General features: G+C 44.4%; 1 protein-coding gene across 7 annotated transcripts in view; it reads right to left on the bottom strand.

The window, feature by feature from the left end:
* Positions 1 to 1,044: 1,044 nt before the first annotated feature.
* Positions 1,045 to 22,279, bottom strand: part of KAT7 (lysine acetyltransferase 7) — a 34,052-nt gene continuing 12,817 nt past the window's right edge. For 5 of the 7 annotated variants that reach the window (XM_002719300.5, XM_051824871.2, XM_070060835.1 and 2 more), the window contains 10 exons: positions 21,265 to 21,354; positions 19,785 to 19,883; positions 14,431 to 14,541; positions 12,651 to 12,842; positions 9,211 to 9,300; positions 8,840 to 8,980; positions 6,649 to 6,742; positions 3,957 to 4,103; positions 3,347 to 3,453; positions 1,045 to 2,754 (listed from right to left, as the gene is read on the bottom strand). In XM_002719300.5, coding sequence (XP_002719346.1) covers positions 2,653 to 2,754; positions 3,347 to 3,453; positions 3,957 to 4,103; positions 6,649 to 6,742; positions 8,840 to 8,980; positions 9,211 to 9,300; positions 12,651 to 12,842; positions 14,431 to 14,541; positions 19,785 to 19,883; positions 21,265 to 21,354 — 1,173 coding nt within the window. In that variant the 3' untranslated portion in view covers positions 1,045 to 2,652. The remainder of the gene's footprint in view (positions 2,755 to 3,346; positions 3,454 to 3,956; positions 4,104 to 6,648; positions 6,743 to 8,839; positions 8,981 to 9,210; positions 9,301 to 12,650; positions 12,843 to 14,430; positions 14,542 to 19,784; positions 19,884 to 21,264; positions 21,355 to 22,279) is intronic. The other 2 variants (XM_002719299.5, XM_070060834.1) reach the window with 1 other exon arrangement.

The raw sequence follows: 22,279 nt of genomic DNA, 5'->3' as shown, positions 1-22,279 counted from the left end.
CGCCCTCAAGTGCCTTTACCACTCAGCATTCCAGCCTCTTGTACATTTCATCTACTTCAAATTCCTTCAGAATCTGAGAACAATTTCTGATTTAAAACAAGATTTGAGCACACTTCACCCTATGAAAAGATGAACATGGGGGCTGGCACTGTGGTGCAGCGGGCTAAAGCCCCAGCCTGCAGTGCCGGCATCCTATATGGGCACCAGTTCAAGTCCTGGCTGCTCCACTTCAACCCAGCTTCCTGCTAATGCACCCGGGAAGGCAGGGAGAATGGCCCAAGTAATGGGGCCCTGTATCCATGAAAGAGACCCAGAGGAAGCTCATGGACCATTACAGGCCCATCTCTGGCCATTGCGGCCATTTGGGGAGTGAACCAGCAGACAGAAGATGTAACTCTTTCAAATAAATAATTCGAGAAAGGCCTTTTTATAAGCTCAAGTTTCTTTTTGCCATCTTGACCCCCAAAAGGACCCTAGCCTTATAAAGGAAGACCCTGTCTACTAGGGCAGACTGTGAGCAAACCAGTTTGGCAAAGACAATTTCCATGCACTCTCCTCTAGCCACCCACTTTCTGCACTGGGTAAACAGTGGCCTTCAGAAACACTGTCATCTCATCTTGGCAGAGTGCCAATGATTAGAGGAGACACGGCTCACAACTGGTGCTTGGAGAAGGGATACACCTGTGCCCAGGTCCCACAAGTTAGTGACTGTACCCACACCTAATTCTAACTTCTTCTTGGTTCCAATGCCCCCCAAACCAAAGGGCAATGAATACAGGAATGAGCTACTGACTGGTCATTGCCATGCACACACAAGAGCCTGAGCTGCAGGTAGGCAGACTGAATGTGTTTCAGCAATGACAAATTCAAAGTTAGCACTCCCTCTATAGATAGTCTGCATGAGTCGAAAAAATTCCACAGCCACAAACCACATCCCTCAACAGTTTGCGGCTAGAGAAAACAAATCCCAAGTGCATTTACTATCAGCAGCAGGTCAACGACATCATTTTCATACACAAATGAGAACCCTGGATGAAACCAGACTTGAGCAGAGAACATGCTTTATTGAGGAGTAATACAGAAGAGCACATTCTACCACATGTGGGGAAGGGTTTAGCGTCTGTAAAAGGCCTTCACCCCTTAAGAAAACCCCCAGTGAAGTTGCTTTTGGATAAATTTTAACAGTGACACTGAAACTGGAGGGGAGCTGCCACTGAACATGCTTAAAATTAGCTCCCCTGACCCACAGTGAATATAAGTAGTGTACAGAGATGACAAGAGAAAGGCACAAATGACCAGAGTCGGGATTGTGGTGAGGGCGCCACATGAAGACAGCAGTGTTGTAGGAGACCAAGCTGGGAAGGGTGACAAGTCAGACATCAAAAGCTGCCCCAAGATAGCAGGTTATAATGGGCTAGAGAGAAATTAGAGGGAACATCTCCTCCTTCACTTGAACAACACCAGAAATAGGAGACCAGAGAACAGAAGACGATGGCAAATCCCAAAAAGGAAGTGGAGGGGGAGCTCTCGGAGGGGCAGAAACACTGTCGTTCTAGAGGGAGGGTGAGGCACTGCTGAAAAGAGAGGCAAACCTTGGCAAGGGCGGCCATCCTGCCTCGCTGAGTCACAGGCTGCGACACAGGAGTCATTTTCAGTCACTTCCAAATTCTCCCAGGATGTTGGGACAAAATCAGGGCAACTCATGTGCAAGCACAGGTGCACTCTGCCTGGTACAGGCATACAGTACTATGTACTGCTGAACAAGTGAGCAGGACTTTTACAGTATAATTAACGAGCTAACATGTTGCATGAAGGGAGAACTGTCAATTATTTTGGCACCTGCAAACATAAAAGAGGGCAGGAAGTAAACAGGGAAGAAAACATTTAAGACTGGGCACTTTTGGTGAGGCAAAAAGAAGTTTCCATTCCTTTCCACCAAAATCCTGCCCACAGGTAAAATCAAAACACACAATCTTAATTCTTCTCTCCATCTCCTCAAGATGGAGTCTGTGATGTTACCAAAACTAATCCCTGGGAAACTCTTCGGAACTATGTGGCTCTGGTCAGCCCCGTACTGATCAAAAACATGTCTTTCAATAAAAATGGAGGAAAAAAAATGTAAAGCAAGATGAAATCCAAAGTGAATGAACCCCCCCAGTACTCACACACACTCACTCCCAAGTGCTACCTCTGCCCTGCCCCTCCACAGAACACGTCCGTCAGGAGGAACCGGAAGGGCCCTGGTGCTGGCAACAACCGTATTTGGAGGTCTGGTGACCGGGTGGCGAGAAGCACTAGTACAAAGTTCAGGAGACACAACACAACCTCATGGGGCTAGAGGACGTGAGGAGAGAACCAGTGACTGGACAGGTACAGTACCATAACAGAACTCCTTGGGTCAGTGCTATGAGGGCTCTGCGTCGAGTCGAACACAGATCCCAGCCAGGCAACCTCACTGAGGCCGAAACAACAGTTCCTCAGAACCAGTGTCTGCAGTGTACACAAAGGTCGGAGCCAGGACAGTCCTGAGGGGGATGGCCTTCCCAAAGGATACTGTACTTGCCAATCACAAGAGCAACAGAAATGACAGACAGATCCCTAGGGTACGGATTCCTACTGCTGGGGTTCGCTGGCTCAGAATGACAGGTCACTTTAAGTGCCCTTGGGTGGGGTCCATTTTAAGCAGCTTGGATCCATGGTTTTGTTGGAGTTGGACCGTTTGGCCTCTTTGGCTATCCACTCATCAATCAGGTCCTGGGGAGAACAACAGGACAAAGTATTACACACATTCAACTGAGACGCTCTGATGCACAGATTCCAAAATGACTATCAGCCAAGAAGGAAAGGGGTTAATTAATATTAACGTATTAAAAAAGGATAAACACATTTTCAAACTGCTTTCCTACCTAATCCATTTTTTACTATGTCCACAGAGAGAACCAAAAATCATTATTCATCCAACCTTGTAAGACATGGTCAACTAAAAAATTAAAAGCAGGCATAAGCTGAGGTGGCATTTGTTCAAAGGACTTAAAATCACTTCCACAAGCCCTAGAGTTTGTGATAATTCCCCTGTGCAGAGAGGCAACTTTCTCCAATCTAAGACAACCATCAGATGACAGTAATGCGGCGCACCATAAAGCTGCTTAACTTGTGCCTCCACATTTCAAAGAGGAGCTTACCAAAAGCTTCAGACAAGATAAGGTAGCAGATAAGTATAATCACAGCATTGCCAGCTACAGAAATGAAACCTGGGAAGAGGTGCGTGCAAACAAAGGCCTCTCCTTTGCTCTGCTAAGCCTCAAGGAGCAGCAGGCGAGGAGCAATCAGCTGATAAGAACCTTACCTGTCTCTTTAAAACGAGGTGCTTTCCCTTCCAATACTTGAGCATCTGAAGGGCTTGCAGAGTGCTGACAATGTCCACGGGATTCACAGCCGTCTCCTGACTGATTTCTGAAACAGAAGAGCTAATGAGAGCCGGCCCAAAAGCACAGGCCCCGGCCCTTTAGCAATCACATGGTTAGAATCTTCAATACTCAACCCGAATTGTTCAGGAGTAATTTACAAAACACTCATATAACCAGTCTACCAAGAAGCTACTCTAGGCCAGAGATCATGGTCAAATATATACCAAAATAAAGCTCCTGCGTGTAGCAAAATATTCAAAGAAAAGTTTTCCTTCTTGACTTTTTAAAGAACTAAAATGTTAGCAACTCCAGATTTCAGAGACCAATCCATAACCATTCCCAGGGGCCAGATGCTCTGAAATCCCAGGCCCCTGCAGTGATGAGGACTTTGCTGTGGTCCACATTCAGTGGGCCTTCTGCCCTCACATTCAGAGGCAACACAGAACAGGTTACAAAGCCTGAACCGGGCCAAGTGAAAAGTTGTAATATATTCAGTGGAGTTAGCGCCTTAGGTAACAATACAACCACTCCAGAGTGTCAAAAACCAACCTTTGATAGAAATCTCTTTGCCTTGGAAATTATGCAGGTAACGGAGAAGCACTTCTTTCCAGTAGCTGCGATAGCTTATGAGCCCCAGATCTGAGAGTGGGCGTTCTGGGGAGCCAACCTTTTCTTCCACTTTGGAAAGCAAATAACCTGCCAGGGAACAAATACACAGACTTTTTCTGGCAACTCTAATTCATCCTAACAGCAAAGACCAGTGTGGATACCCAGAGATTTAAGGTGACAGTCCATTTGGCATCATCAGGTAGGCTTCAGCCATTCAGTGGAATAGGTACTTACTGTATGGCTGTCATGTACAACACACTGCCTTTGTGTAGACAAAATGTCTATGTGTGTTTACTTATAGTAGGCAAACTCGAGAAGGTTTCACTAAAACTGTAATAACAAGGGTCCTTTTCAGAATGTTCTGGAAGAGGGTAAATGGGAAGCTATGCCATTATATAGCTTTCTGCATTTTTCAAAGCTCTAAATTTTAAAATTATCTGAGCATCACTTATGAAGTAGTAAAGGGTATGAAAAACCTGCAGAAGTCTCTAGTTACGACATCTATACATCCAAAAGTCGAGGTATACAAAATTTTGCAAAATACATAAAGCAACACCACAGGGAGACATTCAGCAAAATTCATCATCTGGGAAACACTACTCAACAACTACCCTGGCTTTTCTCAACAACAAAAATAGCAAGGGGAAAAGAGATGGGGAGCTTTTAGATTAAAAGGGAAATTATAAGCCACTTCTGCCAATTCAAAATCAACTTCACTTGGATCTGAGTATAAATAATTGTTAAAAAAATCAAAAAATTAGGCAAATCTGAATATTACAGTTTACAATACTAAGGATTGTTTTTGGATTTTTTTGGAGGGTATGTGTGTCTCTTAAGGTATAATAAACCTATCTTTCACAGATACTAAAATAACTGAAGGTGAGAATACAGAATTTGGGTGATGAAAACAAGGCAATCTCTGTTATTCATATTCAACCTCTGTGTATGCTAGAGAGCTTCCATAAATAAGGTTTATGAAAAGGTATCACCTGTTCAAAAACAGCCAGTCCCTCCTCCCTTAGTGAATTATGCCACTTCCTGATTAATCTCCTCTTTGGTGGCTTAAAAATCAAAGAGGAGCTGAGTTTTGTAGCACAGGAAGTTAAGGCACCACCCAGGACACCTGCATCTCATTATTGCAGTACCCAGGGCCGAGTCTCGGCTACTCTGCTTCTGACACAGCTTCCTGGTAATACCAGCAGGGAAAGCAGCAGATGACTCAAGTACCTGGGCTCCTGCCACCCATGAGAGGCCTGCTGGAGTTCCTTGCTCCTGGCTTCCACCTGGCTCAGTGCTGGCTGTTTCAGGCATTTGGGGAGTGAACTAATGGAGGAAAGATCTGTCACTTTGTCTCTCAAAGAAATTCACAAAACTTCAAAAGAAAAAAAAGGCACTGGCACACTGGGTTCTAGTCCCGGTCAGGGTGCTGGATTCTGTCCTGGTTGCCCCTCTTCCACGCCAGCTCTCTGCTGTGGCCCAGGAAGGCAGTGGAGGATGGCCCAGGTGCTTGGGCCCTGCACCCCATGGGAGACCAGGAGAAGTACCTGGCTCCTGCCTTTGGATCAGCGCGGTGCGCCGGCCGCAGCGGCCATTGGAGGGTGAACCAACGGCAAAGAAAGACCTTTCTCTCTGTCTCTCTCTCTCACTGTCCACTCTGCCTATCAAAAACAAACAAAAAAAAAACAAAAAAAAAACCAAAACAACAACAACAACAAAAAAGGGCATGGAAGGCTAATTCTGATTATAGTAAGTCACTTGACAGCGAATAATGAATGATATACAGCAGATTCTCTGTTATTCACAGTGGTTATGTTCTGTATTCACAGAGAACACCGAATTAGCAAATACTGAACCACCTACTGCTCCTAGGAAATACAGGATTGGAGTCCTTTGAGTCTCTGATCACATGTTCATCAAGCAAACAATACATAATTCATGATCTTATTTGACATGTTCCTGTACAGAAGACCGTATTTGATGTATACCATTGATTCCGTTAACACTGAACTCCTGGCCAACAGCACCGCAACTCACACCTGAAGACAGCTTATCCGGCCACTGTAGACACATCAGCCTTGCACTTTGGAGCACGAAACGGCACCTGAGCACTATGCTAAGGGCCATTTTAAGTAGCCATCAGAAAGCACAAACTCGCGGGAAACATGGCACTAAGACAACAAAGACAAACACTTATTTATGGTGTGAAAGCTGAAACAAAGTATTGGGAGCTCAGCTAGGAATGTACACATCTTGCGGTGCATGTTTGAAAATGACAGATTTTGGGGTCACAAATTTAATGAGTAGGCAGATTTGCAAACAGAATCCATGATTAATGAGGGTGGAGTGTGTACTCAGTTTCTATCAGGTTTATGCACTGCCCCTGAACAAGTTCTTAACAAAAGTGAAATCCCTAACATCAAGGAGCAGATTTGTAGCCTTATGCACGGATGTGCTCTATTTACGTCTCAAACTGGGAAAATCCCGAAGGGCGTGCCTTTTCGTCCTCACCATCTCCTATCAAGTACCTACTCAGGGTTCCGCATTTATTGAGTGTTCAATGTATATCAGAAAGGCAAACAAGATTCATAAGATCCTTGCCTTGTGGAGCTTATGACTTAGCAGTTTCACTTACTGAAATCAATGAGCATCTTGCCATATCCCTGTCTCATGTACTGAGGCATGGTAAGGATACAGGATACATTGTAGTTGAGGAATGAATTCTTTTCCTAAAATCAAGAGCAAACAGATGAGTAGGTCATCGGGATTTGGAACCAAAGGTTTCAGCACTCCCCCGGATTCTAAACAAGGCTATTTGCAAACTATCCAGCTAGCCAGTTCTGGGTAATGGCTGTCAGTTTTGCAACTGTTCTATCTATATCTACACCCTTTATAATGGCCAAAATCATTAACCCAAGGGTCTCCCCAGCTCTGAAACCTCCGATCTCATTTTAAGGGGGCCACCTCTGGGGTCTCTATGGGCACAGAGCAGGGCAAGAGGGTTCGGATTGCTGAATCAGCCTACAGTAGCTCTCTTTAAGAGCAGTGTTTCAAAAGAAGGCTGCTTACTGGAAGAGAAAGGAAGGAAACAAAACAGTAAGTTCTCATTCTGGAAGGAGACCAAAAACAATTAAACTCCCTATTGTACAATTTCATTTATGTGAAACATCCAGAACAGGCGAATTTATAGAGATGCAAGGGCTGGGAGAGGTTGGGTGGAAATAGGGAGTGAGTATTAATGCGTATGGGGTTTCCTCCTGGGATAATGAAAATTGTGTGATTTCACACTTTGTAAATATACTAAAAACCACTGAATGGTACACTTCATTTTTTTATTTTATTTTTTTGACAGGCAGAGTGGAGTGAGAGAGAGAGACAGAGAGAAAGGTCTTCCTTTTGCCATTGGTTCATCCTCCGATGGCCGCCACGGCAAGCGTGCTGCGGCCGGAACACCGCGCTGATCTGAAGCCAGGAGCCAGGTGCTTCTCCTGGTCTCCCATGGGGTGCAGGGCCCAAGTACTTGGGCCATCCACCACTACACTCCCAGGCCATAGCAGAGAGCTGGACTGGAAGAGGGGCAACTGGGACAGAATCCGGCGCCCCAACCGAGACTAGAACACAGTGTGCCGGTGTTGCAGGCGGAGGATTAGCCCATTGAGCCGCGGTGCCGGCCTGAATGGTACACTTAAAAACTGCGAGAATCATATTTCAAGGAAGTTGTTGTATTAAAGTGATAAGCCAAATCTGGCTTTTGATCTTTAGAGGCACAGTCATATTATCACAGGAGGGGCTGTGCTTTTGCCTGGCTAAAGAACCAGGCCAAAGGAATATATTCCCGGCTTTAAGCTGATAAAACAGAAGAGGGTAGAGCCATGAGAGTGGGTTGGAGTGTATGATGTGGACTTGAGGGCTAGAAGGGAGGGGCTGGGCTAGTTAATTAATAGGCAACTCCAGGGGATGGCATTGTGGCACAGATTAAACCATGCCTGCCACACTGGCATCTCATACGGGCACCAGCTGTTCCACTTCCGACCCAGCTCTCTGCGAATGCGCCTAGAAGGGCAGTGGAGGATTGCCCAAATGTGTGGGCCCCTACCACCCAACATGGGAGACGCGGATGGAGTTCTGGGCTCCTGGCTTCAGTCTAGCCCAGCCCAGCCCCAGTCATTGTGACCATCTGGGGAGTGAATCAGCTGTCTCTCCCTTCCCCTCTCCCTGTAACTGTCCTTCTTAATTAAATAAATCTTTTATTCTTTCAAATAGGCAACTCCATGGGGCTGGCACTGTGGCCTAGGGGTAAAGCCACCACCTGCAGTGCTGGCATCCCATATGGGCACTGGTTCAAGACCTGGCTGCTTCACGTCTGATCCAGCTCTCTGCTACAGCTTGGAAAAGCAGAAGATGGCCCAAGTTCTTGGGCCCCTGCAACTATATGAGATCTGGAAGGAGTTCCTAGCTCCTGGCTTTGGCCTGGACTAGCTCCAGCCGTTGCAGCCATTTGGGGAGTGAACGAGCAGACTGAAGATGGGTCTCTCTCTCTCTTTAACTGCCTTTCAAATAAATAAATAAATCTTAAAAAAAAAAAAAAAAACAGGCAACTCCAGTGCATAAGTTCAGAAATAAATAAACCAGAAGCTTTCAATAAAGAATTGCACATTTTCATTAAATAATCTTTCACACACAGGTGTCCCCTCCCCCTTTTAAAGAAGGAACTGTCACTGTTGCCCAGGGCACCACCTTCTCCAGTCCATGATTCGAGCACCCATGCGCCAACACTGAGCACCCTGCTCTGGCCATTCATTTGTTAATCTCCAGATGCTGCTAACCTTGGAAAAATAGCCAATCAGGTGACAGCCAGTGTTATCTGCTTCTGTCATCACATAGAACAGGAACGGTTCCACATCATAATACAATGTCTTATGGTCCAGAAAAAGCTTGGCCAACAGGCACAGGTTTTGGCAGTAGATCTGGAAGCAAAGAAACAGTTCAGGTGTGGGTCAGTGAGTCCTAAACTTATCAGATTAAGGCCTCAAATTAAGGATCACAGCATTACTGTTAATGAGACAGAGCTCTCCTACTGCCAAAATAGACAGTTTCTATCTCCTTGACGTAAACATGTGAGGGACACAAAGGACACTCCTTCAGAAACCTGTGAGTGTAAACACTGCCACCTCTTTCTCGGGTCAGTGCTTCTTACCTTGTTTTTCTTGCCATCCACTTCAAACACAGAGATTGAGCCTTTGCGATATATCTCATCACCTGGTGGGTGTTTCCACACACACTTGGCCTGCAATAGAATGGAGTTCAGACATAGCAATCAAAGTTCCTGACAAGACTGCCTCTCACAAGGGGGAAGGAACCAGAGGTCACATTCGGTTAACGAGTGGAGGGAGATACTTATCCAGCAAAAAAGGGAGATTTTTTTTTCCCCAGTAAAACAAATAAAAGCTTTGAAAGTCAAATATATATTCATGACATTGTTACAGCAATTTAGAACAAGTTTTCTGGGTTATATTCTTGCACTATTTCAGTCCAGATTAAAATCACACACTACATAAAAGCCAGATAAAAAAAAAAAAAGAAAAAGAAAATACCCCTGCTTGTCAAACGCTGCACACCAACAGGAAATTCTTAAGCAGCTTATTTCCAGCAGCTTAGAGTTGCTGAAAATCTTATTTTCACCTTTCCCAGTAACCTCTCATTATCATCTAACCGCCAGGGTCTTCTTTTCTGATTAGAAAACCAACTACCTTGATAAAAATCATGCCCTACTACCCTCAAAATGTGTTCTCTTTGTTATATAAAGAAATAAAAGAATGTTGGTCTCCCTGTGGCAAGCCAACGTGGCAACAGGAAGCCAAGGAGGACTTGGCCACAAGGGGGCACAAGGCACCCCCTTCCTCACACTCACCTGCTACCACTGTTAACACAGCCAGTCACCCAGCATTGTAAATGGATAACCCTTTTATCTTTTTAAGTTTTATTTATTTGAAATGCAGTTACATAGAGAGGGAGAAAGACAGAGAGGTCTTCCATCCACTGGTTCACTCCCTAAATGGCTGCAGTGGCCAGGGCTGGGCTAGGCCGAAGCCAGGAGCCAGGTCTCCCATGAGGGTACAGGGAACCAAGCATTTGGGCCATTATCTGCCTCTTTCCCATGCACAACAGCAGGGAGCCAGATAGAAAGTGGAGCATTCAGGACTCAAACAGGTTCCCCTATGGGATGCTGGCATTGCAGGCAGTGGCATAACCTGCTATGCCACAGTGCTGGCACAAAAGGCTAACTCTTTAAAGCTCTTAAATAAACACATTTTAAAATATTTTTTTAAAGTATGTGCATATAGAATAAACAATTTTTTATAATTCTTTTGGTCAACTCTGGAATCACACACCAGCTTCCTGGTGGTGGCCTAGGAAAAGCAGCAGAGGATGGCCCAAGCGTTTGGGCCCCTGCCACCCACATGAAAGACCTGAATGAAGCTATTAGTTCCTGGCCCAGCACTAGCCATTGTGGCTATCTGGGGGAATGATACAGTGGATAGAAGATCTCTCTCCTTCTCTCTCTCTCTCCTTTCTCTGTCACTCTTCCAAATAAATGAATTAAAAAAGTTCCACCTACAGCTTGCTCCTAATTCCCCATTACTCATGCTAGCTCTGCAACAATTATTTGCTTAGAAACAGAAGCAAAGTCAAAGAAGGACCATTTCAGTAATTACACTTGAAGCAATAGGAATCAGAACAGACATGGATTAAACTAAGTTTGTATTTCTGAAATTTGATTTTTATAACTCATATAATGCAGGAGATCCTGAAAGAGTCAGAATGCCTATTTGATCTTCAGATTTATCTAGACCCCTCATTTTCTCTTTTGATTCTTGTCCTTTTGGCTAAAGAATCAGAAACAAAAAGAAGGAAAGCATAAATGGTAGCAGTCCACATCAATAGAAACCCAAGTTTCACTTATCCTGCTGGTATGCAATCTGTGTCAGTGTCCTGTCCTTCTCACACCACCATTATTCCCCAAGCCCAGTATTTCAACCAGTCCTCAGCTATCACCTCCCCTCTGTTATTCTAGCCCCACACAAGGCAGATATGTTGGAGTCTGGAGATTTAATTCAAAGTAGCAGTTCTGGGCCACAATACTACAGATCAAGTGCTCCAGAATGGGGAACACAAAAAGCAGTATCAGGGGCCGGCGCCATGGCTCACTTGGTTAATCCTCCACCTGCAGCACCAGTATCCCATATGGGCACTGGGTTCTAGTCCCGGTTGCTCCTCTTCCAGTCCAGCTCTCTGCTGTGGCCTGGGAAGGCAGTGGAGGATGGCCCATGTGCTTGGGCCCTGCAACCACATGGGAAACCAGGAGGAAGACCTGGCTCCTGGCTTCAGATCGGCGCAGTGTACTGGCCGTGGTGGCCATTTGGGGGGTGAACCAATGGAAGGAAGACCTCTCTCTCTTTCTCTCACTAACTCTGCCTGTCAAATTAAAAAAAAAGAAAAAGAAAAGAAAAGAAAGGCAGTATCACCACACTGGGGAGAAGAGTATGTCAGAAATCCTGGAAACAAACAGCAGAAGGGGAAGGAAGTTCCCCTAAAAGGCCTGAGTCAAACTTATAATTCATCGTGACTACAGGAACAAGAGGATTCTCTGTCCTGCTCCATGGCAGAAATATCCTTTAAGACTTTTTATTCCATAACCAGGGGGAAAAAATTAGCTTCAAGTTGCAAAAACATCTAGTAAACACTTGGGTTGACAATAAAATAAGTGGCTGGCACTGTGGCTCTGCAGGTCAAACCACCACTTGAAATGCTGGCATCCCATATATGGTTCAAGTCCCAGCTGCTCAGCTTCTGATGTATCTCCCTGCTAATGTGCACCCTGGAAAGCAGCAGGTGATGGCTAAAGTACCTGGGCCCCTATCACCCATGTAGGAGATCAGGGTGGATTTCCGGGCTTCAGCTTGCCCCAGACCTGACTACTGCGGCCATTTGGGGAGTGAACCAGAAGATGGAAGATTGATCTGTCTCCCTCTCTGTGCTGTTCTGCCTTTCAAATAAAGATAAACCTTATAAATAAATTAATTTAATTAATGCAAGTCTTTATTCCTATTTTAATATCAAGAACATTCAGAAACCACAAACACTGAACAGCTTTAGGGGAAGGCATCAAAAGATTCACTCTGTAAACACTATGATCTGTCACAGGCTGCTGTCTTCAGTGATAAGTGTTCATTTCCTGAGCATCCACTGCCCATGCCAGTAGCTAGTGATACCTGCTAAGGCAGGCTGTCCCTGCTCTGTCAAATTAAGCCCCTGTGTTGTTTGGAACACACAAAAACGGAGGGCAGAAGCAATTCATACTCCAAGGCAGAAATGGGGAAGAATAGGGAGCAAGGAGAGAAGACAGGAAGATGCACAGGACAGGAGGTGACTAAGGGCTGTCAGCTGCCAGGGGTGCCACCAGACTGTGAGACTATAAGACCCTGCCTGGAAATGGGGCTTTCTAATTGCTATCCTTTGTCCCACTACTTGTGGACCACTGAGTTGTCTGGACAGACATCATTTCTAGGACAAAAGTTGGAGATCCTAAGGCTCATTACTATTGCGGGCAAGAGAAAAGAACCCAAGGCAACTTACCATGTGTCGGCGGAGTATTGTTTGGCTCTTCATATATTTTAAACAGAATTCACACATGTAGAGACGTCCCAGCCGTGCATATTCCTCAGGATAGGGAGAATGATACCAAGTATCAAGTTCATAGCGGCCAAAAGCAATTGTTTTAATCATGTTGCTACCCTCTGTGATTTGGCCTTGAAGCCTTAGCTTCTCCTATTGCCAAGAAGAAACAAAAGTTAAAGAGGAGTTGAATTTATCATCTTTGTCTTTAAAGGCCCTTAGTAAGCTTGTGTGCCTGCCACCATCCTAGGCTAGACAGATTCTGCTTTTGTGCATGAAGAATCTACACTACAGAGGTCTACAAAAGCATGGAAGCCAGGCAGGCTTACAGAAAAGGTGCTCTCTGCACCGTCCGGAGCACAGATCTCAATAAAGTGGTTTCTGTGCTCCCTACCCAACTCTTAAGTCTCATCAGAATGAGTCTTTGGCAACATTTTTTATCTGCCAAACCGAGTGATTAAAGGTAATCCACCAGATACAAACTCCCCACCCTCACAACATGTAACACTAAAAACAAGAGGTTATTGAGAACGTGTGCTACTTATCTCAGCTTTCACACAGCAGTGTGAATCTCTGGGAGACACATCCAAAAGGTCCACTTTTAAAGTAAACAGTAGACCCTTTAACAAAGTATTTTTGCATTGGAGATGACGATTTAATTCTGGAATCTGAACTCTGCAAGGTAGAAAATACTTTTGGATATCTATCTCCCTTCAGTAGGGGTGAGTTGGCTGCAGGAGGAGGTTGTAAGCATAAGCAGGTGGAGAGTTGTTGACAGGCTGGCTAGGAAACGCCCCAACCCACAGCAGGACAGAAAAACCAGCAATAGCTGCAGCTTATCCCAACCAACCAATCCTGCCTCCTGCAAGTTCTCAACGCATCTAGTGTCTGATATTATAAAAAAGGGCCGGCAGAGAGGCTCAGCAGGTTAAGCAGCTGCCAGCATCCTATGTTAGAGCACTGGTTTGAATCCCAGCTGTCTGGCTTCAGACCCAGCTCCCTGCTAATGCACCTGGGAAAGCAGCAGAAGATGGCTCAAGTGTTTGGGCCCCTGCCACCCATGTGGGAGTTTCAGGAGCTCCTGGCTTCAGCCTGGTCCAGCCCTGGCCACTGCAGCCATTTGGGGAGTGAACTATTTGTTGGCTCTGCCTTTCAAATAAGTAACTCTATGGAAAAAAAAAAAAAAAAAAAAAAAAGGCGGGGTGGGGGTGTCCAGTGTTTCCCTGGACACATCTAATCTGTAAAATCAAAGAAACTTTCTTCAAGCAGCTGTGAGGAATTCTGCCTAAGGTATCAAAACTAAGTAGGATCCAATTCTAAGAAACAATCTGATCAGAAAACCACCTTAGTGTGTAAAACTTGGCTGTGTCAAAGGTTAATTCTGAAATACCTGACAAAAGCCTTTCCCTTACTCCCTCCAAGAAGCAAGCTCCACTGTGATGGGTATCTCACAACTGCAAATTTCCCAACTGAAACAAAGGGGCACCTACATCTCATCCAGCCCCCCTACCGCCAGCTAAACTGGAACTTCCAGTTGAGGTAGAAAGAAGAACAAATTGCAGAGTAAGGGGAAAAGAGGGTGATCAGTTTTAAATACGAATGGGAAGGGCATTGTCTAGACAGGATGGCTGGGGGAAGGGGAAAGGACTCAAGCCGCAAAAGGCATTTAATTCCCAACTTTTCCTGGCGTTCTGAGCGCCCTTCACAAGCGGTCCTCAGCTTTGGAAGTTTCACTACTCACCAAATCCTCTGAAGCTCGGGCTTGTGCTCTTCGGAAGAGATCCAAGTCATACTCGCTTGTCAGGTTTTCTAAGAGAGGTTCCCGAGTGTTCCCATAGGTCTGCCTGTGTTCCTAGGAAAATAATAACAGCGTGACACTCTCTGCTTAGAAAAACGTCATCGGCTCACTTCAATCGATGCTAGCCACAACCGTAAGCTATTTTTAGTGCCTACGTGGTAGGTACTAAGGATCATGCACGAGACATGATTTATTGGGTTAAAGCCAGAAGACCCCCTACCCTTCCTGGCAAATCTGAGGACAGAATGCTCCTTCACCTCTTGCGTTCCTCTGCCTGGGATCTCAAAGATCAAAAAATCAAAGTACAACAGATGCAGAGCACGCTAGAAATTCTTAGAATCCTGAGATCTGGAAGAAATCTTCTGAGCTAACTTTCTGATTTAAAAACAGAACACAGATCAGATTCTCCAAGCCTCAGCTTTTTAAGATTTTAAATGAAAATGAAGTCTGCAGGGAGGATGGGCCGCTGAGCTAAGCAGCGCCTTGCAAATTCTCCTGTGGGAACTGCGGCATTTGCCAGGACACTGCCCCTGAAGGGGTAATACTCCCACTTTCAAACTCCACTCTAAGTGCACAGGGAAAACAGGCTGCATTCTTCAATAACAATAGTAGTAACAGACTTACTAACCGTCTAGCAGTAAAATTACCCAAGTTTCAAGTCATAGAAAATTAAATAGCTTTCAAATCTTACCATGGCAGTGTCTGCAAGGCTCCTCTCTCAGGAAGGAACTCCTTCTAGGGAAGCTTTGCTTTTAAATCTCTGGTTCTAGCCCTTCCCACTCGGTTCCCCAGACTCCACCTCCCACCCAGAGAAGGGGAGATAACGGCAGAATAGATTCCACACATGTATTAGCATTTGAAGAAGCCATTCACCAGGACCTTTCTTCTGGTTAACCCAAATCCTTTTGCCAACACATCTTTTTGAATTAGGACTTTCATCTAAGAGTCAGATTCTAAGCATTTTAATCACGAAGGTTGAGTTCAAATAACCTTTCCACAATTACTGAAAAAAGTTTACAGGATTAAACATTTCAGGAGGGATGGGCAGATCAGAGGGACGTTTAGCAACCAAATCAGGAGTCCTGGCTCTGTTTCCAATTCCAGCTTCCTGCTAATGCACCCCCTGAGAGGAGGACCTGGATGCCACCCACATAGCAGCCCTGATGGGAGTTCCTGCCTTCAGCTTGGCCCAGTACCTGCCATTGCAGGCATTTGGGGAATGAACCCACTGTGCTCTCACATTCTCTCTCTCTCTCTCTGCCTTTCAAATAAATGAAAATAAACATTAAAAAAAAAAAAAGAATAAAAAAAAAACTCAAGAAATTTTACTTCAGATATTCTTTCTACCTGTCTGATCTTGGGAAAATTACCCAAGTCTCAAATTTTTACATAAACCCAAGTTTTTATATAAAATAAGTGAAATACCACCCATTATATACAGTTACTATAAAACTTAGGCAGCATCATCATCACCCAATAAATAGTATCATTGTATTATTGCACTTCAACTTGCAGATAAAAATACTGAACAAGACAGGGCAAGTATACAACCTAGTACCCTACAGCCCATTTTTAGAGTTCTCCCTCTCCAAACCTAGGTATTTAGCTACAAATTCACTCCACAATCTACCATTCATATCACATTGGCCTGCATCCATTCATAAAGTCATCATTTCCAAGACAGTGATGACTGCCAAAAAAGTAAATACAGTTTGGCATATTTTGGTCTTAGTGAAGCCAAGCTCTGTTTATTCATAAACCACACATTTAATAATTTATCAATGACTAAAGAGGAAAGCATTCCAATTTTATATAAAAATAAGCATCAGAAAAAGACTGAAAAGACCATAAATCAAAATGCTGAAAAGTGGTTTGTATATTGGAGGACAATTTTTTATTAGAACTTTTATTCTCAATGGTTAACATCCCACTTGGGACACCTGCATTCCATAGCAGATGCCTGGGTTTGAATCACAGCTTCAGTTCTGATCCAGTTGCCTCCCAACTGGCACTGTGAGAGGCAGCAGGTAGTGGCTCAAATAGCTGAGCCTTGAGTCCCTGCCACTGATTTTAGTCTGCCCTGCCCTGGCTCTCACTGTTGCAGGCACTGAGAATGCACCAGCAGATGGAAGACCTCTGTGTGTGTCTGTCTCTCAGCCTTTCAAGGAAATAAATTCAGACCCTCTACTTTTAGTATTTTCAATAATAAGCATGGATTAATACATTTATAATAAAATAAATTCTTACCTAAACACACCAAATTTTAAGCAAGACATTTTCTTTAAGAATCTTTAATGAAACAAGGAAATTAGTTTACAATGTTTAAGTGAAAAGACAGAACCCAAACACTACATATAGTAAGAGCCTAATCGTGTAAAGTATATCTTATATGAAAGGCCAAGAAATATCCCAAATGTTAGCTGTGGTTATTTTTAATTAGTTGGATCAATGTTTTCTTCTGTATACTTTTTTTCTTTAAAGATTTTATTTATTTATTTGAAAGGCAAAGTTACAGAGAGGAACAGGCAGAGAGAAAAAGAAAGAGAGAGAGGTCTTCCATCCGCTGGTTCACTCCCCAAATAGCCACAACGGTCTGAGCTGGGCCGATCCAGAGCCAGGAGCCAGGAGTTTTTTCTGGGTCTCCCATGTGGGTGCAGGGGCCCAAGGACTTGGGCCATCTTCTACTGCTTTCTCAGGCCACAGCAGAGAGCTGGATCGGAAGTGGAGCAGCCAGCATTCCAACCAAACCGGCACCCATATAGGATGCTGGCACAGCAGGTGCCGGCTTAACCCACTTCACCATAGTGCTGGCCCCTTCTGTACACTTTTAATTGTTCCATATCCTCTATTACAATTGTCTGTTATTTTTAAAGTTGGTTGTAACTATTTAAATTTACTTTAAATGTTAAAGTACTATTTAGTTTTAATCTAAATGTTAAAGTACTACCAAAAAACTATTACAGTACCCGTTATTTAATGCCTTTGATCTGGCAGGAAAATCATTTTTCCATGAAAATAAGTGGACTATAGCTAAGCTTGAATATTTTAAGTTTAGAGACATTTTCAAAGTCATAGTGTTTGTTTTAGTGAGTAAATTTAATCCTTTAAAATTACAGCACAGTTTACAAGCAACTATGGATTGAGGTTTTAAAATTTTAAATTCTGGAGGTGGGCATTTGGTTTAGCGGTCAAGATTCCTGCATCTCATATTGGAATTTCTGGGTTCAATAGTTGCTGGCTCATGACTCCAGCTTCCTGCTAATGCAGACTCTGGTAGGCAGTGGTGAGTGTTCCAGTGAATGAATTTCTGCTACCCACGTGGGAGACTTGGATTGAGTACCCGGCTCCAAATTTTGGCCCTGGCTAAGGGACACTGTTAATATTTGGGAAGTGAGCCAGTGTACGGAAGCTCACGCACTCTCTTTCTCTGCCTATCAGTTTCTATCTCTCAAATAAGCAATTTTTAAAAATACACTAAGATAGGGGGCTGGCACGGTGGCACAGCATGTTAAGCTGCTGCCTACAGCGCCACCATCGCATCTGGGTGCAGGTTTGAGTGCCGGTTACTCCACTTCCGATCCAGCTCCCTGCTAATGCGCCTGGGAAAGCAGCAGAACATAGCCCAGGTGCTTGGGCCCCAGGTCCCACATGGGAGACCTGGAAGAAGAGCTCTTGGCTTCAGCCTGGCCCAACCCCAGCTGTTGCAGCCACTTGGGAAGTGAATCAGTGGATGGAAGACCTTTCTCCCCTCTGTCTCTCCCTCTCTAATTCTGCCTTTCAAATAAATAAAATTAATCTTGGGGCTGGTGCTGTGGCATAGTGAGCTAAGCCTCTGCCTGCAGCATGGGTGCCAGTTCTAGCACTGGCTGCTCCTCTTCTGATCCAGCTCTCTGCTATGGCCTGGGGAAGCAGTGGGAAATGGCCCAAGTGCTTGAACTCCTGCACCTGTGTGGAAGACCCAGAAGAAGCTCCTGGCTCCTGGTCTTGGATCAGCCCAGCTCCAGTGGTTGCGGCCATCTGGGGAGTGAATCAGCAGATGGAAGCTCTCTCGCTCTTCGCTCTTGCTCTCGCTTGCTCTCCCTCTCTCCCTCTCTTTGTCTGTAACTCTACCTCTCAAATAAATAAATAAAATCTTAAAAAAAAAAAAAAAACACTAAAAATGAGGTTTTTTTCTTCTGTATTTTTAAGGTTCTATTTACTTATCTATTTGAAAAACAAAACAAAAGAAAGGAAAGTTCAGAGAGATAAGAAATCTCCCATCTCTTAGTTCACTCCCTAAATGTCCCTAACAGCCAGGGTTGGACCAGGCCAAAGCCAGGAGCCAAGAAACTCCATCCATGTAGTCCACTTGGGTAGCAGGAACCCAAGTATTAAAGCCACCATTTGCTGCTTCCTGGGTGCACTGACAAGAAGCTGGATCAGAAGCGGAGGCAGTTCGGATCAGTGCAGTGTGCCGGCCACAGCACGCTGGCCACGGCGGCCATTGGAAGGTGAACCAACGGCAAAAGGAAGACCTTTCTCTCTGTCTCTCTCTCTCACTGTCCACTCTGCCTGTCAAATTAATTAATTAATTAATTAATTTAAAAAAAAAAGCGGAGGCAGGATTTGATCCCTGGACTCTCAATACGGGACGCGGATGTCTGGGCTGTGTTTTTGGTTGTTTTTTTTTTTTTTTTTTTTTGACAGACAGAGTTAGACAGTGAGAGAGAGAGACAGAGAGAAAGGTCTTCCTCTGCCGTTGGTTCACCCTCCAATGGCTGCCGCGGCCGGCACACTGCGCTGATCCAATGGCAGGAGCCAGGTACTTATCCTGGTCTCCCATGGGGTGCAGGGCCCAGGTACTTGGGCCATCCTCCACTGCACTCCCTGGCCACAGCAGAGAGCTGGCCTGGAAGAGGGGCAACCGGGACAGAATCCAGTACCCCGACCGGGACTAGAACCCGGGGTGCCAGCGCCGCAAGGCGGAGAATTAACCTAGTGAGCTGCGGCGCCGGCTGGGCTGTGTCTTAGCTCACCGTACCACAATGCCCATCCCTTCTAAATAAGTTAAAATCAACTAAAATTTAGTGAACTGTATTTCACTTTTCTAAGGCCTCCTGTTTCCAGTCTCACCAGCCCAGTTTTGGGGGATTACTGTAAGTTCCACACTTGCAGAGAAAAGTCACCTGGTGTTCACTTCCTGTTCCCTTGGAGTGAGAACACTGAACTACAAGTCTGAAAGGCAGAGGCTTAGAAAGCACAAGGAACCAGCTGTAAGAGCAGAGTTCCTGCTAACGAAACAATTAACTCCTCCTCACCATATACTTCTCTTTCTGTTCTTTGCTCAGGCCAGAGTTTCTTTTCTTCCTGAGTTCAGCCACCTTTTCCTTATATCGCAGCTGCCTCTCGGTGGGGGCCTAAAAGGAAAACAGTGAAAAGTGAGAAGCCAGCCAGATAACTCAAGATAAAGCTTCAAAATGAAAGACCAAGCATTAAAAAATAATAATAAATAAAGGTAGGGGGAAAAACACCAGAAATGTTACAACTACACTGAATAATACAGCAATTTAAAAATCCGAAAGTATTAGGCTCCTTCATCATCTAAATCACTATTCCTATTCCCAGTTACATATGGGTTCAGGAACGCAAACTTATTTTATCATGAATTAAGGAACAACATCTCCACCAAAGCAACAGGAATAAAACAAAGATAACTGCAATGCAATAAATATTTAAGAATGCTCACTGTTTTCCAAATCATGCTTACTGATCTGATTAAGAGTTATATTAAAATAAACAAAAGCAGACAAACTGGTTAAGAATAAAACCCTGAACAGACAATGAAGAAAAGGTAGCTGCCTCTTACTGAGGGCTTTTTACCTGCCAACCACTGGAGACAGAAGCTTTACCAACAGAAATCAGCGGACTCCCTTGCCAGGCAGGCCTCATTCACCTCTTTGTATTAACAAGGAAATAAAGCTGAGGGAAGTCAGCTGATCTGCCCAGGAAAATGAGCCAGGGTAACAGAATCATTCAAATTCACATCGTATGGATTCAAAGCTAAACTGCTTCCTCATCTACCCACCTATGACCTAACAGCAAGACCAGACACCTAGATGATGGTCTACGAACACCAGATGATGAAAGCTAGGACTGCGAACATTACAGTGGGAATGATGAGAAGGAAATTCACTAGTGGTGGAGAAGACCTGGAAGAGCCCCTACCACAGCTGAGGGCTGCACAAGGTCTTGAAGGATAAACGCAGGTATGGGGCACAGGCAGGAAACAGCAAGAGTAAGACCAAGGGCATTCAGAGAATAAGGAATTAAGGGCAATCAAAGCTACATGATTGTTCACAGAGGCGGAAGGAGGATTAGGACAGAGCAAGGACACTTCTCGGAAATCAAGGAAAGAAGAAAAATGACACAGTCAGCAAGTGTCAAGTGAACTTGGAAACGTGCTAGCAGAGGAGAGGTCTGAAGGCAAACTACAATGGGTTAAAAAAGGATGCAAAATGAGGAAATGAAGGAGCAAGAGTACACCTTCAGAGAACCAAAATCATCTTTACTGCTACTACTATTACCATTACAGATAGGACGACGATTCCTTCATTTATAAAGTAGAAGTTAAAAATTTACTATCTGCAAAGCAACATGATTCTGAGTTCATGACTATAAGACCAGTTATTGAGACTTGGAACAAGAGGCACAAGTGTGTCTAATGACAGTCATGGGGCAAAGGAGATCCCAGTCACGGCTCTCCCACTGTGAGTGGCCAGTGCTTTACAAGGCCCATACCTGGTGCCTGGTTGCATGCCTGTTGTTGTCATCTTGCCTGTGGGACAGCATCCTTTCTTCTATCTGCTTATCCCGGCTCTGTGCTCTCACCTGCAACCATCAACAACGTCAATAAATCCACCTGTTTCTAAGACTACGTTTACTTAAAGCATTAAGAATACAATAATAATCCCTTGAATTTGTGGTATGTTTTCACTTTCAAAGGGTCTTCAAACTTAACCACAATCCCTTTAAGAAAAGAATGCAAGCTTCATGTTTGGCTTTCTCAGCCATTAACTGAGAATTAGAGAAGTGACATGGTCACAGAAATTGGTGGTAAGTTAGGATTTTAGTTAAGTTTGATGATTCCAAGACTGGATCCCTTTCCACTGTGAAATAGCTAAGAAACTGCAGAAGTGCAAGAACAGAGTAAAGGATACCAAAAAAACAAACAACAAAATCCAGGTTCAACTCTATATACAGAATTCTGTAGTTACTTGACACAAGACAGAGAAAACACTCTCAATAGTTTCCATTTCATCATCTATGGATTGAGGACTCATATTCAATTGCCTATTCAACCTCACAATAACTGTGCGTAGCCAAAACAGAAACAGTAGTATGCCCCACAAACATGCCCGACCCCAAATTTTCTTGGTATCTACGAATGGCAACACTATCTAAACAACTGATTAGGTATCTACAAATGGCGACGCTATGTAAACAACTGATTAAAAACTAGAATGTCATCCTTGATTCTCCTCTCTCACACTGAATCTACCCGCTGGTCTAGCAGCATGCTCCCCTCCAAATTACATCTTGAACCAAAGCTATACTAAGAATCTCCACTGACACCGTGAGTCCACACAACCATCCACTGTCGGAGCAACTTTCCAATCACTGTGCCCCACGGCAACCCTTGCCACCACGGTCCACTTTCCATATGCCAGCAAGCTGTGACTTTGTAAAAGTTCAAGAAATTATATTATGGTGGCCAACGCTGTAGCATAGTGAGCTAAGTCTCCACCTGCGGCGC

This window comes from Oryctolagus cuniculus, chromosome 17, assembly GCF_964237555.1.
Source record: "Oryctolagus cuniculus chromosome 17, mOryCun1.1, whole genome shotgun sequence".
In the NCBI taxonomy this organism is placed as follows: Eukaryota; Metazoa; Chordata; class Mammalia; order Lagomorpha; family Leporidae; genus Oryctolagus; species Oryctolagus cuniculus.
This window is presented reverse-complemented; position numbering and strand designations above follow the sequence as displayed.